Source organism: Vulpes lagopus, chromosome 2, assembly GCF_018345385.1.
Source record: "Vulpes lagopus strain Blue_001 chromosome 2, ASM1834538v1, whole genome shotgun sequence".
Lineage (NCBI taxonomy): Eukaryota > Metazoa > Chordata > Mammalia > Carnivora > Canidae > Vulpes > Vulpes lagopus.
In genome coordinates, this window is record NC_054825.1 from 44094306 (window position 1) to 44113136 (window position 18831).

The 18831-nt window shown below is 46.7% G+C and overlaps 1 protein-coding gene and 1 pseudogene across 2 annotated transcripts; one reads left to right on the top strand and one right to left on the bottom strand.

Annotated features, from left to right (window-relative positions):
- Positions 1 to 3272: 3272 nt before the first annotated feature.
- Positions 3273 to 3664, bottom strand: LOC121485152 (annotated as a pseudogene).
- Positions 3665 to 5268: 1604 nt separating this feature from the next.
- Positions 5269 to 18495, top strand: UBL7 (ubiquitin like 7). 2 transcript variants are annotated; one of them, XM_041745505.1, is made up of 11 exons: positions 5269 to 5354; positions 6741 to 6953; positions 7919 to 8038; positions 11837 to 11919; positions 12667 to 12751; positions 13328 to 13385; positions 14166 to 14299; positions 14559 to 14608; positions 14837 to 15004; positions 15582 to 15704; positions 18253 to 18495. In XM_041745505.1, exons 2-11 carry the CDS (start codon positions 6770 to 6772, stop codon positions 18388 to 18390), a joined length of 1143 nt encoding a protein of 380 aa, XP_041601439.1. In that variant the 5' UTR covers positions 5269 to 5354; positions 6741 to 6769; the 3' UTR covers positions 18391 to 18495. The 2 variants fall into 2 exon arrangements, with proteins under 2 accessions (XP_041601439.1, XP_041601437.1); XM_041745503.1 differs by lacking the exon at positions 5269 to 5354 and adding an exon at positions 5361 to 5572.
- Positions 18496 to 18831: the final 336 nt, after the last annotated feature.

Consider the following 18831-nt stretch of genomic DNA (forward strand, 5'->3'; position numbering starts at 1 on the left):
TTTGTTAGCATACAATTGTTCCAGTACTCTCTTGCAGTCTTTTTATTTCTGTAGAATCGGTGGTAATGTCCCCACTTCCATTTTTCAAAAGATTTACTTATTTGACACAGAGAGAGCACACACATGGGAAGAGGGACAAGCTGACTCTGTCGAGCAAGGGGCCTGACACAGGGCTTGATCCCAGGACCTTGGGATCACAACCCAAGCCGAAGGCAGATATTTAACCGACTGAGGCACCTCTCCACTTTCATTTCTGATTTGAATGACTTGTCTTCTCTTTTTTTTCAGTCCATCTAGCTAAAGTTTGTCAATTTTGTGTTTTTTTTCAAACAACTAACTTCTGGTTTCATTGGTATTTCTCTTCTGTATTTCATTTCTCTCTGCTCTAGTCTTTATTATGTCCTTTCTTCTGCTAGCTTTGGGTTTAGTTTGTTCTTTTTCTAGTTCCTTAAGATGTAAGGTAGGTTGCTGATTTGAGAACTTTCTTGTTTTTTAACATAAGCATTCATAGCTATTCATAATAAACAACAGGGAAGAAAGTCAAATCTCATACAAGATTATTGTAAGAAAAAGGGAATAAGGAGCAGAATTACATTCTTATTAGCAGTGAAAGCATACCAATAGGATATGAGCAAGAGACAGACATAAATGACAATCACTTATTTCAAAATGAACGAGACGATCTTTCCTTTTTTTTAACGTATGCTCGGGCAGCTCCAGTGGTGCAGCAGTTTAGCACTGCCTGCGGCCCAGGATGTTATCCTGGAGACCTGGGATCGAGTCCACGTCAGGCTCCTGCATGAAGCCTGTTTCTCCCTCTGCCTGTGTCTCTGCCTCTGTGTGTGTGTGTGTGTGTCTCTATGAATAAATAAATAAAAATCTTTAAAAAAAATGTATGCTCCATGCCCAGCGTAGAGCCCAGTATGGGACTTGAACTCACAACCCTGTGATTAAGACCTGAACTGAAATTGAGTTGGTCACCCAACCGACTCTGGTGCCCCAAATGAACTAAAAGACCTTAAGGAAATGGTATGTGATATGAAAGCATAACATCAATCAGGACTAGGAAAGCTCAGAAATGAAGTGGAAGAGCTCAGAAAAGAATATACAAATAAAAGAAGAAAAATACAAAATAAAGCCTAAAACAAAAGGAACATGAGGAATAAATACGGCAGGTAACGCTAAAAGAGAAATATAAGGAGGAAAGAAGGAACATCTAAAAAATAAAAAAGGAAGATATAAAAGGATTGGAGAAAAAGCAAAAAATATTGAAGAGACAACAAAGATCCAACATATGAATAACAAGAGTCTTCTTAAGAAGCAAATCAGAGCAAGAGAAAACATACAATTCTAAGACTTATAATTCAAAAAAGTTGTCATGAAATTTTTAAAAAATTGATGTTACGTTTTGAAAGATCTAACCATTTGCCTGAGATGACTGACCTAGAACAAGTGACACCAAGGCATAGTCTGGCAAAATTACCAGAACTTATAGAAAAAGAAAATTATTTTTGAGAATTTAAATTTTTATTTTATTTTTTTAAAGATTTTATTTATTTATTCATGAGAGGCACAGAAAGAGAAAGACACACACAGGCAGAGGGAGAAGCAGACTCCTCACAAGGAGCCCGATGTGGGACTCGATCCCAGGACTCCAGGATCTCACCCTGAGCCAAAGGCAGACACTCAACTGCTGAGCTACCAGTCATCCAAAAATTTTATTTTTATTAGAGAGAGAGCGCATGAGTGCATGTGAGTTGGGGAAAAAGGAGCAGAGGGAGAAGAAGAGAGAAAAAAATCTTCAGCAGTTTCCACATTCAGTGCAGAGCCCAACGTGAGGCTCTCACAGCCCTGAGATGATGACCTGAGCTGAAATCAAGTCAGGCTTAACTGACTGAACCAGCTGGATGCCCCAAGAAAGAAAAATATTTGATGAAACTAGGAGCAAGTAAAAAGGGCAAACAAATTGCAAGGGAAAGAAAATTAGGTTTTCATCATAAGAAAATGAAATATCTTGAGGAAAGAAAATGTGAGCCCAAAATTTTATGTTTAGACAACTGATTTTTACATGTAAAGGCTATTGCTATGAAAAAGCTCCAAGAATATTGTAACCCTTCCTGGGAAATCTAGTAGGGAGTGAGTTTCAATGGTAAAACAAAAAACAAAAAACAAAAACAAAACCACTAGTTGTGAACATTAAACACAGAATTCCTTGGAGAACTAAAAGTGTTAAAAGAGGGATGCCTCGGTGGCTCAGTTGGTTGAATGTCTGCCTTCAGCTTGGGGTCCTGGGATTGAGCTCCACATCAGGCTCCCTGCTAAGCAGGGAGTCTGCTTCTCTTTATCCTGCTCCCCTTGCTTGTGCTCTCTCTGTCAAATAAATAAATAAAACATATTTTTAAAAAGTATTAAAAGGAAGAAGGTATTTAATAGTATAGATTCAGATAATACATAATATGTCTGTTGAAGTAGAGAGGAGTGGAAGGGGTAGAGTGAAAAGTATATGCAAAAGAAAATTTTTAACTTTTCTCCTCTTTAATTTTAAAAATTTTTTTAAATTTTTTAATTATTTTTATTTTTAAAAAATATTTTATTTATTTATTCATGAGAGACACAGAAAGAGAGAGGCAGAGACACAGGCAGAGGGAGAAGCAGGCTCCCTGCAGGGAGCCCGATGTGGCACTCGATCCTGGGACCTGAGGATCACGCCCTCAACTGCTGAGCCACCCAGGCGTCCCTAATTTCAAAAGTTATTCATTTATTTAAGCAATCTCTACACCCAATGTGGGGATCGAACTCAAGACTTGGAGATCAAGAGTCACATGCTCTTCAACTGAGTCAGCCAGACACTCCTTACACCTTTCTTAACAATTATATTGGTGATGATTGTACTCTTATTTTGGAGAGTGTTATTTATATAATGTGGGCTAAAGTAAATGAGTAGGGCAGCCCGGGTGGTGCAACAGTTTAGCGCCGCCTGCAGCCTAGGGCGTGATCCTGGACACCCTGGATCGAGTCCCACATCAGGCTCTCTGCATGGAGCCTGCTTCTCCCTCTGCCTGTGTCTCTCTCTCTCTGTGTCTCTATGAATAAATAAATAAAATCTTTTAAAAAAATACAAAAAAGTAAATGAGTAATTATGGCTTACCCCTATGTTCTGTTTTTTTTTTTTAACATTCTTAGTTTATTAATCCTCTCATGAAAAATCTTCAGAATCACCACAGATAAAGCCACTGCAGAATCTTTACTCCTTCTGTTGTCCAATCTCCAGCTCACTTTTTGCCAGCACCAACACTGGCTTTTGCAGTCCCCTGACTTTCTTCATTTTGTTTCTGCATTCTTTGCACTGTTTTCTTGATGTCTTTTTCTTCTCATACAGGCCATGTCTTGCAAGTCTATGTTTGGGTTCATTTTTCTTTGCATAATCCAAGGAATCATAAATCATGCCAAAGCCAGTTGTCTTGCCACCACCAGAATGGGTTCTGAATCCAAATACAAATATGACATCTGGTGTGGTCTTGTATATTTTGGCTAGTTTTCCCCGAATTTCTGTCTTAGGTACTGTTGCCTTCCCGGGGTGAGGAACATCAATGAGCATCTGTTTCCGCTGAAGTAGTTGGTTGGTCATGAACTTCCTGGTCTGGATAGTTACTGTGTCATTCATGATGGTGGCTGAGCTTCAAGCAGCTGGGGAGGAAAAGAGATACCCCTATGTTCTTGAGAACTAAGAATCTCAGTGTGGAAGACAGGAAATAAACATGCAACATAGGAGAGATTACGAAAACCCCCCTGCAGCCTTGAATTTGAAGGAACCATATAAACTTTTTATCTCTATAAAGATCTAGATCTCTTTCTAGCTCTGACCACCAAAGCACCTTAGAAATAATGAGCAATCTAGTAGCACTAAGCATCTCTAGGTGCTGATTGGGATCTTGCAATACAATTTCCAACTAACAACCATTTGAGCTTCTTGAAGGAATGGTTCATTCTTGGGTTTGGGGCAGGAATTGTACAAGATGAGTCTAGAACTCTTGTCATGACATAGTGTGGAAACCATCAAAAACTTCCAGGACTGTATGTTAAAAGGACTCAGCCTCAAGTTGAAAAAGCTTGGGACACCTGGGTGGCTCAGCAGGTGAGCGTCTGCCTTTGGCCCAGGGCATGATCCTGGGGTCAAGAAGCCTGCTTTTGCCTCTACCTGTGTCTCTGCCTCTCTCTCTCTGTGTCTCTCATGAATAAATAAGTAAAATCTAAAAAAACAAAAAATAAAACACCATTAAGAGTGTGAAAGAGCAAGCCAACCACTGGGAAGATATTCATAATACACATTCTTGACAAGGACCTACGTTTGTGCAATTCTTAATTTCAGTGACGATACCTATTTCTTTTCTTTTCTTTTTTTTTTTTACGATACCTATTTCTAAAAGTTATTTTTGGTTCGTCTCAAATATGCCTGTTCTTTTTTCATCATTTCTTACTCTTAAAGGCTTGATATCTTCTTCAGTTTATTTACTATTTATTTATTATTTATTTTTATTTATTTATTCTTATTTATATTTATGTATTCTTTATTTATTTTACTTACTTATTACCTATTTATTATTCATTTATTTATATTTATTATCATTTTTATTTATTTATTTATATTTATTATTTTTAATTTTTAATTAATTTATTATTTATTTATACTTATTTATTTATATTTATATTTATCTACCTATCTATTTATTTTTATATTTATATTTATTTTTATATTTATATACCTATCTATCTACCTATTTATCTACGTATCTACTATTTATATTTATATTTATCTACCTATCTATCTATTTATTTATTTACTTACTTATTTATGACAGAGAGAGAGGCAGAGACACAGGCAGAGGGAGAAGCCGGCTCCACGCAGGGAGCCCGACGCGGGACTCGATCCCAGGTCTCCAGGACCAGGCCTTGGGCTGAAGGCGGCGCTAAACCGCTGGGCCACCCGGGCTGCCCCTTCTTCCACATTTGGGCGCTCATCCTAACTTCCGTGCAAACACTATGCAATTCTTTTTTTTTTTTTTTTTTTTTACAATGCAATTCTTACAGTGCAACCAAAATATGCAGTTTCTCGGGACTCCCGGGGGGGCCCAGCGGTGGAGTCTCCGCGCGGGAAATTTCAAGCGGCCCGGAGGCCACGCCCCCTGCGTGGGTTGACCGGAAGCCGAGTAGGCGGCCGGTGCCTCGGGAGGGGTGGGGCCGCCGCAGAAAGACTGCAACTCCCAGAATGCAGCGCGGGACTTCCGGTTTCCGGCGAGTGGCCCGGAGCGTGTTTACACCGGCGGCTCTGCGGCCGGGTTCCTTCCGCGGGACGGGTGAGGGCGCTGGGGGCCCCGGGCCGCGCGGGCCCGACGAGCGTCCACTAGTTAGCAGCCCCCGTGGGGGCGGCGGGGTCGTCGCCTGCGACACAGCGTCCCTGCCCCGCCGCTGGCTGGCTGTAACCTTGGGCCAGGGGCTTCTCCTTGCTGAGTTTCGGTGCCCTGGTCTGTACTGTCCGTGATAAGGCCCTTCAGGGAGCAGCCGGGAGGAGCAAGTGAGATACGGGGTCATGATTCTGACCACGGCCTGCCCTGCCCTAGGAGGGTCTCCCACCCGCAGGAGTCTCTGATTCATTTTTCTGGACACATCGGCCAAACACTGGGACGAAGAGGCAGAAATTCTATTCTTTGCTTTCACGGCAGGGCCTCCCAAGAATGGGAATGGGGTGGGGGGTTGGGCATTAAATAAGTATTTGCAAGCGTTTGCTTACAAAGGGGGGTGTGGGAACGTCAGAGGGAAGGGAGACGGGACGGAGGAGGTTGTATTTGAAGGTGATCCAGGTAGGAGTCGGCAGAGCTAACAAATGGTTCCAGGAGGGAGCTCGGTGGGGAGGGGGGGGCGGGGGGGGCGATAGGGGGTGGAGGATGGGAGAAGTAGATGATGGGGCTTGAGAGGACACTTACAGGATGAGCAGGGAGTGCTGTAAATTGGTGAGTTGCTGTATTGTACGCTTGAAAGGAATGCAAACGCTTGAGCTTGAGTAGAAAACACTAAAGTGATGGGTTGCGGGGCAGTGTGGATATTGGACAGGGAGAGAGGCAAGAGGCAGGGAACTTGTTATACAGGATTGAGGAAGAAGCAAATTGAACTCCAATAAAAAAAAAAAAATCATGTAAGAAAGAGACACCTGACTCTGGGAAATGAAGAAGGGGTAGTGGAAGGGGAGGTGGGCAGGAAGGTTGGGGAGATTGGGTGATGGGCCCTGAAGGGGGCACTTGGTGGGATGAGCACTGGGTGTTATGCTACATGTTGGCAAATTGAACTCCAATAAAATTTTTTTAAAAAAATCATGTAAGAAAGAATTGATGAAGAAAATTGGCAATAAGGAGCATACATAGGGAGAGGGTTGGATGATCTCGTTTGAACCTCACATTTCCTATTAGGTGAGATGAGGTTTTTATGTCCACTTTAAAGATCGAAGGAACTGAGGCCTAGAAAACTGAAGTCTTGTGCTGTTTCTCATAGTATGAGTAAGGAGAGGGAGGACTCCACAGATTCTGGTTCTGGCCTGAGGTTGCGTCCTGTGTTTTTCTCCAACAGTGTCACACTGAATTTGCGTTCATTCAACCCCTAGGTGGGGGTGGGCATGGGGGTGGGGGTGAGGTAGGGAGGGGTAGGGTGGTGGTCTACCCTTTAACCACTCAGGCTTTGTTCCTTTACAGGGAGAAAGAGAGAGCGCGAAAGAGAGAGGATGTCTCTCTCAGATTGGCACCTGGCGGTGAAGCTGGCTGACCAGCCACTTGCCCCAAAGTCCATTCTCCAGTTGCCAGAGTCAGAGTTGGGTGAATACTCACTGGGGGGCTACAGTATTTCATTTCTGAAGCAGCTTATTGCTGGCAAACTCCAGGAGTCTGTTCCAGACCCTGAGCTGATTGGTGAGTTGCTATGGACTGGGGATGGGATGCTGTTCTGACCTCTTTCTGGGGAGGACACTTCTGGAATTACAAGGGTAGACTATGATTTTGGGGTCTGTTGCCTCCACCGTGTTAACCGTGTCCAGGGAAGTGAGTGTCGTTGGGTGAAGAGGAACATAAGCCAAGTAATAAAACTGCGGGTTGCAGTTTCAGTTGTGCATCATACGGAGCTTCTTTATCACGGAGTTCCTTAACAATGACATGAAAGAGCAGGAATTTAGGGTGGGCTAGGGAAGGAGGAGCTCATCTTTGGGGGAGGCCCCCAGTATGTAGTATTCGAGATGGGTTTTGAGGGATGATTGGAAGGATTTTTGTTTGCTTGATTGGTTAGAGAGAAGGCAGTAAAAAGGGAAAAGAGGATGGCAAGGGTATTTTTTTTTTTTTTTGGCAAGGGTATTCTAGGTGGAGGAAGAAAGAATTAAATGATAAACATAATTTATGATAGCTGAGGCATCCAGTTGGCTCATCCTTTTTTTGTTGTTGCGTTTTCTTATTTATTTATTTATTAGATTATTTATTCATGAGAGACACAGAGAGAGAGGCAGAGACACAGGCAGAGGGAGAAGCAGGCTCCACGCAAGGAGCCCAACGTGGGACTCGATCCCGGGTCTCCAGGATCAGGCCCTGGGCTGAAGGCGGCGCTAAACCACTGAGCCACCCGGGCTGCCCTTTCTCATTTATTTAAATTGATCAGTCTCCCGGATATTAAGCTCTAGAGGTTTCCCTTGCACAGACTGTGTATTTTATAACTTTGTACATGCTAATGATTTTTTTCGCTAATGATTTTTATTGAAACGTATCTGTTAAATAAGAGTACTTTTTAAAGCACTCCGGCTATCTCTCCCATTGAGATAAGTTTCTTATGAGGCAGAAGCCATCCACATTGTTTTGAGAAGCAAAATATAAGTGGACCGTTTTCTTTTTAGATTTGATATACTGTGGCCGGAAGCTTAAAGATGACCAGACCCTTGACTTCTACGGCATTCAACCTGGGTCCACAGTCCATGTTCTGCGGAAGTCCTGGCCCGAGCCTGATCAGAAACCAGGTGAGTGAGGAGGGCCCTGAGATAGACAGAGTTTCTGTAATATCTGCAAGAAAAGGGTCTGTGTGTTCTGGAGGCATGGCCTGGGTAGAACAAAAAGTGAGATGGTGATGGAGGATATCTGTATTACTTACTGAATTAATCTTCCGTTGGCAATAGAGTGCGATTTTGATCTACTTGCTATCAACACCGCTAAAGGAAGGGGGTTTGTTCCTCTACTTTTTTTTTTTTTTAATATATATTTTTTTTATTCATGAGAGAGAGAGAGAGGCAGAGACACAGGCAGAGGGAGAAGCAGGCTTCATGCAGGGAGCCCGATGTGGGACTCGATCCCAGGACCCCAGGATCAGGCCCTGGGCTGAAGGCGGCACTAAACCGCTGAGCCACCCAGGCTGCCCTGTTACTCTACTTTTTTTTTTTTTTTAATTTTTATTTATTTATGATAGTCACAGAGAGACAGAGAGAGAGGCAGAGACATAGGCAGAGGGAGAAACAGGCTCCATGCACCGGGAGCCTGATGTGGGATTCGATCCCGGGTCTCCAGGATCGCACCCTGGGCCAAAGGCAAGCGCCAAACCACTGCGCCACCCAGGGATCCCTCTACTTTTTAAGTTCATTACCCACTGTTTCCTAGTGGGGTAGGGAGTGAGTGTCTATTTAAACTTCCTTAGATTAACAGTTGATTTCTCAGTGAACTTTGTATCTTTTTGTTGTTATTGTTCTCATTAGAAAAAAACTGAAAACTCGTGGTGTTCCTGTAATGATGTAGTTTGTCCTCTTGTTAGCAAATCTTCCCAGAAATGGCCCTAGGCGGTGATTTGTTCAGTTAGGTCATCCCTGCTATACTGGTAATGTATTTTCCTGAAGCTTGCAAATATCTGAACAATATTAAAGTAGCTCTGGGAGAAAACTTCCAAAACCTTATAAAACAAATGCCTTTTTATTTATTTATAAAAGGTGCGGCTTGGAATTCATAATGTAAGTTTTACATCTGTGTTTAAAAAGTTTCCCCAAGGATAAAGCTAAGCTGTATAAAACAGATAAGCTTTGTGAAACTGGCAGTTTGTTATATTTAGGTACGTTCATGATTGCTGTGATTGGTTATCAGCTTGAAATTTCCCCTCTTTTCTATTCTAAACATTAGGACAAAAAAGATCTTTTTTTGTCCACTAATGGGAAGTGAGAAAAAAAGAAAGGCAGTCTCTAACATTCAACGGGTTGGCCTGGCCCTCAGGTAAGCCTTGAAACATGAAGTTTGACAGATCACCAACATCTATAAGGCCGCATGCTCTGAGGCAGTAATGGATCAAGACAAAAATAAGATCCCTCTCATTTCTGAACAGAGACAAAATCCTAGACATTGTCCAAATCACAAAAATGACCAAATATCCCTGTCCTCGGCTATTATGAGTGACTGCTCCATCTTTACCAGTTACAGCTTTGGCTTTGCTCTAGATTTCCTTCCTTCTAGGTAACAGTTATTAAGATATCCCGTCATAAAGTCACTTCCACTCCCTGACAGCATTCAACCTAGAGCAAAACCCTGCTTCTTTAAACTCCCCCTCCCCGATCACAGCCAAAGGCCAAATCCCATAAGTCTTCTCTAACAGCATCTTCTTGGGATGCCCACACTTTCCATGGCATGCATCCTCTCTACAGAGCAGTAAACCCACTTTGATCCACTGCAGTGTGCCCCTCTGGTCTTTGGCTGGAGGGCACGCCAGAAGGAAAGTAACATTTGTTGCTCCTTCAAGCCAGATTGTTTCTCTTCGATATCCCATTTAATCATTAGACCTGCAGGCCAGATGACAGCATTAGCATTTTATAGATGAAGAAAAGGAGTTAGAAAAGGTATTTATTCAAGGTCACCTACCTAGAAAGTGAATGCAAGAGCTGGGATATGAATCAAGTTTTCCTGGCTCTGGAGCCCACGTTCTTTCCACTGGGCCGGCTGCCTCCCACTTCCAAAGAGTGAGACTGAGATTAGCTCAGAGATGTAGTGACAACCATAACTCTTAGCTGACTCCTGGCTTAAGCTATAAAGAGTCCCTTTTCCTCCTCCATTTGGCCTGGAGATTTATTTTTGAAACAAAGGCACGTTTTATTGGGGGTGAAAATAAACTCAGATCTGAAAAGAAATGTATCATGATGGTATTTTGGATATTTTATCCTTGAGTGCTCTTAGAGGAAGCACATTTCTTGATCTCCCACTAGATTAGCACCTGTAGGAGGAGAACCTGTCAGTCCCTCTCTTCCCACCTGGATCCCTGTGGCAGGTACAAATCTTTTCAGGATCTCACTTAGCCAGCGGCGATGTGGATCCTGAGCTCCGGCCACAATAACCAGTTTGCTGTTCTATCAAAGCACTTCATTGTTTTATTCCCCCATGACTTTGCACATGTTCCCACTTAAGCCTAGGACTTTATCCTACTAGTAAACGTCTGCTTTGCCTTAAATACCCTCTCAGATGGTCTCCCTTGGGAGACAACGCCTCTGTCCTGGCTTGCCCTCTCCATGATGGCTGTCTGCCCCCCGCTCCTAGTGCCCTAACTGGGGTCCACATCTCTTCTGGGGTCCTCAGCATGCTGTTTTGTCATTGTGTGTTTGTGGATTTGATCTAGTCTGGCTTTGACTCCTGTCCCAGGAGTTCCTTGTTGTGGCAGGGACTCTATTTTTTGCCTTCCTGTGCCTCTCCCAAAACCAGGCATGGGATAAATTACTTAGCACGTGTTTGTTGAATGAATAAATTGGGAATTCACTTAAGATGAATATTTTTTGGAAGATACCATTGTCCTGATTAGAAGTATAGGTAAGGACATGGTTGCCACCCCAGGCCCTGGGGTGCCATTCTCACCTTGCTTTGGGACTGTTGCCTGGACTTGGGCAGTACACAGTGTGTATAATCCCAAGTAGCTGTCCTAGGGGAGGAAAACCACACTTAAAAGTGTGATCCAGCCTGAGCTTCCTACCTACTCCCTCTCCTTTTACCCAAATTTCTTCGCCTATGAAATGGGCTGATGTCCTAAATAGTAAAGTAACCAAGTAGAAGTAAGATAACTGCTAAAGTTTCCCATATATGTGAATGAATCATAGTGTCCAAAGATCAGAAGGGAGCTTCAAGTCTCAGTGAAACACTTGCTTTCAGGCACGTGGTATAAGGTTGTTAAGAACCCTAGGGGTACAGTGTGTTTTTTCTGCCCTTCTTACGTATTTTTTTAAAATTCAAAATAATATTACAGCCTGAAAGAAAATATCAAAAGGGAAACAATCAGCCTTGATCCTGCCACCCTCCCGAATTTTTCGTCTTCCCTTTGTTCCCTTCCAGCCTTGGGCCACGTGCACACAGACACGTTTTCTGTAGTTTTACTAGAGAACGTACGCACAACTTTGTGTTCTATTTCTTTCCCTTAGCATATTGTGTCAGTATAGCTCCATATTGTTCAGATGGCTTTCGGTACTTATTTTAAATCACTGTCTAAAACTCTAGTGAGTTGATTATACCCTCCCCTTTTCCAAATGTAAGAAGTCTAGAATTCCGCAGACTAGAATTCCCGCAGGATATTGATCAGAGCCCTCTTTCTCGTGGTAAGATTCACCTCTGCTGGAACTGGAATTTCTTAGCTTTATGTACTGGAGATGCTTAAAAGAGCGCAGCCTGCACATCTGTAGCACCAGTGGGTTTTTCAGAACGGGCACTCACATTCTCAGTGGGGTGTTGAGGGAACACGCTGAAATGATGATGCTCTGCATCTGCCGCAGGGACAGGGCTGGGTTGTAGGTAACCAAGTGTCTTGTCCCCAGAACCTGTGGACAAAGTGGCTGCCCTGAGGGAGTTCCGGGTGCTGCACACTGCCCTGCACAGCAGCTCCTCCTACAGGGAGGCGGTGAGTGTATGCCTAGGCCCCTTGCCCGAGACTTGCCAGGGTGGCAGGAGAGGGTGTGAACGCTGGTGAGTGGTGTAGAATGGAAGCTGGAGGCCCGTTGCCATGGCTACCAAGAGTTCCTCAGGGAGTTTTTGTCATGCCTGTGGGTCTCAGTAGAGCCCTATCATCCTCCAAAGAGGCTCTCTCAGCTAGGTATTGTTGATTTTCGCTAATGATAATGGTACCACCTCTCCTGATATTGGCCTCATGTCTGAACATAGTTACAGCCAGTGGATCCACATACTGTTTCTGCAGGACCTCATTCTTTGACTTTTGCTGAATTGCAGGTCCACTGCTCCTACCTGGATTTCCCCGCTGGGAAAATATGCTGATGTCTCTTGGTAGGAGAATTGATAAACAAAATTAATAGAGCTGCAAACTTCCCAATATATATGCATACAAAATGATAATTTTATTAGAGATTGAAAAGGGCTTTGGGGACCTAGAGGAACATTTGCTATTGGGTTTATAAAGAGAGCTTTTATTTTGGAAGCATTAGAACTGGAGATGAGAGAGAAGATTAGAAATTGAAGGTTTACTGTGGTCTGTCTGGTTCCTGGGGCTATTGCTTGCTCCATTGTGGTGTGTGTGTGAGCACGTAGAGGGAGGAAGCCCTTCAGCAGTGTATGCAGGTGCGCGGGTGTTTGCTGAGTTGGTTGGGCTAGTTGAGTCCTCAGCCTCACCCCCACCACCTCATTTCCCCTGCAGGTCTTTAAGATGCTCAGCAATAAGGAATCTCTAGATCAGATCATTGTGGCCACCCCAGGCCTCAGCAGTGACCCTATTGCTCTTGGTAAGTGCTGGACTGAACTTGAGGAAACAGGAATTGTTGGAGAAGGAGAAAGCAAGAGAAGGCCCTTCCCATCTTGTCAAGAATCACTGACCTTGTTGGGGGGCGGGGGTGGGGACCAAGCTGCTTCTCAATATACCCAGCCCTCCAGAAGCGGTCAGTGCCCCTGAGAGATCATGACCTACCTACCATCCTAAGTGAGACAGGAGGATGCCAGATGGGGGCAGCAGTTAGCCCCCAGCAGGGAAGATTTCCTGCACACATCGGGCGGGCGCCGAAGGGAAGAGGCAGCAAAGGGAAGAACCCCAGATGAACCTGGATGAACCCGGAAGTTTGGGGAAGAGGGACTGGTGTGTTGGTCGGTGGCGTGTGGCCTCAGTGCAGGGGGGAGGTGGTGAGAGGGGCACAAGGTGGTGAACACTTGGCTTGTACTTCTGGGTACTTATTCCCTGCCCTCTCACAGAGCTGCTCTGTGGCCCTGTGGCCCTGTGGAGTGGTCATTCTGAGGCCTAAAGCCTCTTCACCCTCCTGGATCTGGCTAGATTTCCAGTCTCTGAGGTGAGCCCTGTTCTCCTTCAGGCGTTCTCCAGGACAAGGACCTCTTCTCTGTCTTTGCGGATCCCAGCATGCTTGATACGTAAGCATCCCCATCTACTTATGGGGTCCCCTATCTCCTCAGGCCAAAAGCCTAATTGTCGTCCTGGATTCTGCTCTTGGATAAAGCTCTCTTTATAAGCCCAATAGCAATAGCCCAATAGTATCTGATTCTGCCCAACCCTAACTATCCCCCAGTCCACCTGTAATTTCTGGCAGGAGGTGAGAAAGAGCAGGGGCCACTGGTGGACCAAGAGAGCCCACAGGCAGGGACACGGGCAGATGTGGGGACGAAGCAGGTTCTGAGGGAGGTGGCTTTGTCAGCCAGGCTCAGTTCAGATCTCTTCCTGTAGACATGGGGGAGCCTTTGAAATATTTTAGGGTGGGGAGAGAGGCAGGTGCATTTTGGTCCCTCAAAGTTTAGAGCCAGGAGGGACATAAAGGTGATCTGCCTTGTTTTGCAAGTGAAGAAAACAGCCCCAGCCTGGGGAAGAGAAGGGACCCCCAGAGATTTCCCAGGAGAAAGTTGCAATGGAATCAAGCCTGGAGAAGGACCCCTGAGCCTCCGAGGCTGTGCATGTCCCGTCATGCCTTGCTGGAGGGGAAGGTGAAGCATCTGTGGTGGTTACTAGGACTGCAGACCTTGCCACCGTGCTGGGGGCAGAGCAGCCCGAGGACAGAGCCAAGCGGTGGGAGGTGCTGAGGGACTTAAAGGCAGGCACGGGCAGTGCATTCGGCCTGAGGGGCACCCTGAGCTTGTGGCTTGCCGAGGGTGCTCGTTCCTTCTTGGTCACCCTTCTGTTTCCTCCCGCCTCTGTCCCAGGTTGGTGCCTGCCCACCCAGCCCTGGTCAATGCCATCGTCCTGGTTCTGCACTCGGTGGCAGGCAGCACCCCGCTGCCGGGAGCGGACTCCTCTTCCCGAAGCGTGCCCTCCGGCTCGTACCGGGACATGCCGGGTAGGCCCCAGGATGGTGTAATGTGGGCCCCCTAGGGAGCGGCGGAGGCCCCGGGAGTTGCTTTCCTCAGCAGCTATGTATAGCGCTGGCTGAGGGCGTTCCTTGGGAACTCTCGGCTTGAGTCAGGGAGTGCATCTGTCCTGTAATTTTCCAAGGAGAGAAAGGAAAATGTGAATTTGGAGAGTATCTGAGCTGAGATTCTGGAGCTACGCCTGTGCCTTTCTGTTCTTCCTCCCAAAATCTGTTCTCCCTCCTCCAGGTGGCTTCCTGTTTGAAGGGCTCTCAGATGATGAAGACGACTTTCACCCAGTAAGTGGTCTGGCTGCTTGCCATTTAGAGGATATGGTGCCAGGAACGCGCCTCTCCCAGGGACTTGGCACACCCAAGCTGGGAGGGGGTCTTAACCCCTTTGGTGGCCAATCTGTGTCATACTATTCCATTCTGAACCTGGCAGCTATTCGGGTAGTTCCTGTAGTGGGGGTGGAGTCCCCCTGGGAATGTCACAGTGCCATTTCCCTGATTGCCTCTCTTCTTCAGAGCTCTAGGTCCACGCCCTCCAGCAGCACACCCAGCTCGCGCCCAGCCTCCCTGGGGTACAGTGGAGCTGCTGGCCCCCGGCCCATTACCCAGAGTGAGCTGGCCACTGCCCTCGCCCTGGCCAGCACTCCAGAGAGCAGCTCTCATACGCCGACTCCTGGCACCCAGGTATGGAGGGAGGCCCTGCAGGTGGAGGCCGGGACCCGGGGGAGAAGCTCCAATGGGCTTATCTTTGCTGACCTTGATACTAGATCTGATTTGTACTGAAGTCTGCCTGGAGCCCTGGTGGGGTTCTCACTGCAGCTTGGTCAACCTCCCCCTTCACTTGCCCTTAGGGTTCAGCCTCTGGGATTCAGGATAGTCCAGAATTCCTCCCCTCATAGCTCAGAAGAACGCCCCCCTCACATAATATGCCCTTCTTCATCCCTGACAGGGCTCAGCTGTCACCAGCTTAAGCGTTCCTGGTAATGGTCACTCTAGCTGCCAAGACCATCTCTCCCAGTGCTGGGGTCCTAGGCTAGGTCAGAGGCTTGATTCCATTTCTCTGGAGCAGAAGAGGATGGAATCTTTCCTGGCCACAGCAAGCTTTTAGGTTTCCCTGTGTGGTTGTCTTATGCAGGTCTCTGTTGGGAGGCAGTCGTTGGGTACCCTAGGGACCCCTGATGGGGTGCTGTGACAACAGCTGGTATATGCTGGAAGATTGAGGTAGCTCTGAGGATGGTACTGACCACTTATTTGTCTCTAGGGCCATTCCTCAGGGACCTCACCAATGTCTTCTGGTGTCCAGTCAGGGACACCCATCACCAATGATCTCTTCAGCCAAGCCCTCCAGCATGCCTTGCAGGCCTCTGGGCAGCCCAGCCTTCAGGTCAGTTTTCCCTCCTCCCGGTGTCCTAGTTACTGGTGACTTCTTAGATACTTTGGATAGTCAACTCCTTTCTGTTCTCTAGAGGGCCTTCGTTGTTCTAGGAGAAGCTGAGGTGTGGCAGTGTGACAGGAGAGGATGTTTCCAGCAAGAGCAGTTGCCCCTGTGGCTTCCACTCCTGTACCGTGTACCCTGTGACTGTGGCCTGACTCCACTGACTGCATGGCTTGGATACTTTGGGCAGTTTTAGTCAAGGAGTCAGTCATTCATCCCTCGAGCAGGACTGAGTGTTGAACATATATATACCAGACCCAGGTTCAGCTCCTGGGACAGAGACAAGCCATCATCATCCCAGTCCTGAAGGAGTACCAACAGATTGAAACTGGGGAGCAACAGTGTGAGAAGCCTGGCCTAGGCTTGAGGTGAGGGCCTGGGCAAAACTTACCTGAGGAAGAGGTGTTTGAGTTGATTGTCAAAGAATTGATGAGAGGTTAGCCGAGTCGGGAAGGGGGCATTTAGGTGGGAGGATGGTATTCAGGCAGAGGCATCCACATGGAGTACGTATGACCTACCCAAGCCTACGAGCTAGGAGGCGGTGTTTTCGTGGAGAAGATCCTGAGAGGGAGCCAGTGGAAAGGGGAGCAGGAGCCTGAGTGTGAAGGTCTTGTACGCTTGGGTAAGGAGACCAGACTTGATTTTGCAATCACCAGGGAGCCATGGAAGATTTTAAGCAGGAAGTGATACCATCACTGCTCTGCTTCCTGGAAGGGTCACCTAAGTTGAAGACCCTAGGGACGAACATTTGATTGCATGTCCCCGCGCACGAGCTGTCGGCTTCACTCCGCTGTCCTTGCTTCTCACTTGAACCTGGGGATGAGTGGCGTTTCTGGAACTTGTCCAGGGTCACGAAGTCCTCAAGTGGGAAAGACAAGAGTTTAAGCTCCTGTAAAACACTATTTCTAAACCATGGGCCCTGGTGGACAGTGAGGGGAAGAGAAGCAGGACCCGTGGGCAGCTGGTCTTCTCCGTTGTTCCTTCACGTTCCCCAGCTAGTTGCCTCTTCACTCTGCTCTCCAGCCCAGGAGCTTTCACTGGCTCCACCTGGCCTGTAAGTGAGTCCGAGTTGGGTTGTGTGGTTTCTGAAAAGCCGTCAGCTCCTCACCCTTGCGTGCCCGCCTCTCTGAATTTGGTTCTCCTTCCCACGGGTGAGCATACTATTCCCTAACTTGTGCACTTCGTCCTTCATGAGGTAGGGATATTAATAAAGCTCTGAAAGTACTAAAAGAAAATGTGGGTTAATTTCTTTAAAGCCTTATAGTAGAAAAGGCCTTTTGTAGCTGAGAGTCAAATTCCAGGAGCCATCACATGAAGAGTAATACATTTTGAGTTTGTAGAAGTGAAGGTTTCTGCACAACAAACCCAACCAACAGACAAAACAAGCAAACACTGAAGGCTAGCAACAAACTGGGAACATCTGTAACACATACCAGGCAAAGGGTAAAACCCCCAGCATGGAGAATTCTAGTAATTTACGATCAGGAGCTCCATAGAAAAACGGGCAAAGAACAGGAATAGGCTCTTCGTGGAAAGGAAGTGCGGGTGGCCTCTCAAGCCGTGTGATTCCTTGCAGCGCCATTTCTTGGAATTTATCCTGGAGGTGGAGGTACGCATGTGTCGAAAGCGACATTGTACAGAGACAGTCACTGCCACATTGTTTGTGATGGCAAAAAGTTGGAAACAGCTCGGTTATGGTACATTTCAGGATGTCCATGAATTGGAATATTGTACAATTATTAAGCTCTTTATTTAGTGGCATAGAGAGATCACATAATTATGCTAGAAAAATGTTGGGAGGGGTTGCTGCCTGTAGAACAAGGTTCTGAGAAAAGGGTAGATATAGGAACATATATTTTCTCGAAGAAAGTAAAATAGATTCTCAGAGGTGGAAATGGGAGTGGATACAAATGAGACTTTTTTTGCTTGTTTGTTTAAAGATTTATTTATTTATTCATGAGAGACACACAGAGAGAGAGAGAGGCAGAGACACAGGCAGAGGGAGAAGCAGGCTCCCTGTGGGGAGCCGGATGTGGGACTCGGTCCAGGATCCCAGGATCCCACCCTGAGCCAAAGGCAGACACTCAACCGCTGAGCCACCCAGGCATCCCATAAGTGAAATTTTTCACTCTACATCATGCTCAGAAACAAAGCTCATTTAAAAAATGTACGCCCTCCCCCTGTTTGTGTGTCTATCCGTCTATACAATGAACAGGAGAAAGTTTAATTTTTTGAAATTTAGACAGTGAGTAACCTGCGACCTTGTCTTTCAGTCTTTATGTTGACGGTTTCCTTTTTTTATTAGGAAAACTTCTTGTTTGTTCTCTAAGCCCTCAAGCCCCCCAGGGCGTCTCTCTTGAAGCCGTGTGTCCTGTGGAACTTCGCAGGGCGACTGTGCTGTAGGAGGCAGCCTTCCTCTGTCCGCTTGAGAGAGCAGAGCTGAGTGAGCCTGTAGGACCCCAGCTAACAGCGTCTGCCTGGTCCTGTCTTTCCGCAGAGCCAGTGGCAGCCTCAGCTGCAGCAGCTGCGTGACATGGGCATCCAGGACGACGAGCTGAGCCTGCGGGCCCTGCAGGCCACCAGCGGTGACATCCAAGCAGCGCTGGAGCTCATCTTTGCCGGAGGAGCCCCATGAACTCCTGCTCCTTGTCACCCCCAGCAAACTGCCGAGGTGGCTGCCCACGGGAGGCACTCCTGAAGGTGCCCCGTCTCCCCTCTCCCCAATACATCTGATGCTTGACCTTTTGCTCTGTCCATTGCGTGGCCATTCTGGCTGACCTGAGCTGGTGGAGGCAACGGGCAGTGTGGTGTGTGGGTCTTGGTGCGTGGCTCGCCCCTGCCTCTGAGCCTGGGTGGAAAATTTGAGGCCTGTGTCATGGGATGTTGTTGATGCCCATGTTCTCTTTCGGGAGAAGTTTTCAGTGATAGCCCCAGACCCTTTGGTGCTTGGGGTTGTGGCATCCTCAGGACGTGGCCACGGCTGGAGCAAGGCTGCCACCCAGTGTCCAGGGTGGCTGCTGTGTGACTGCTGTGACCAGAAGAGGCACGTGCTCCTGAGATGACCCCAGGCTGGGGA

Excerpts from the sequence above, each read along its gene's own strand:
- UBL7 (XM_041745505.1), top strand. The coding sequence starts at position 6,770 with ATGTCTCTCTCAGATTGGCACCTGGCGGTGAAGCTGGCTGACCAGCCA. Across the intron at positions 6,954-7,918 it reads TCCAGACCCTGAGCTGATTG|ATTTGATATACTGTGGCCGG; the intron begins GTGAGTTGCTAT and ends TTTTCTTTTTAG. Across the intron at positions 11,920-12,666 it reads GCTCCTCCTACAGGGAGGCG|GTCTTTAAGATGCTCAGCAA; the intron begins GTGAGTGTATGC and ends TTTCCCCTGCAG.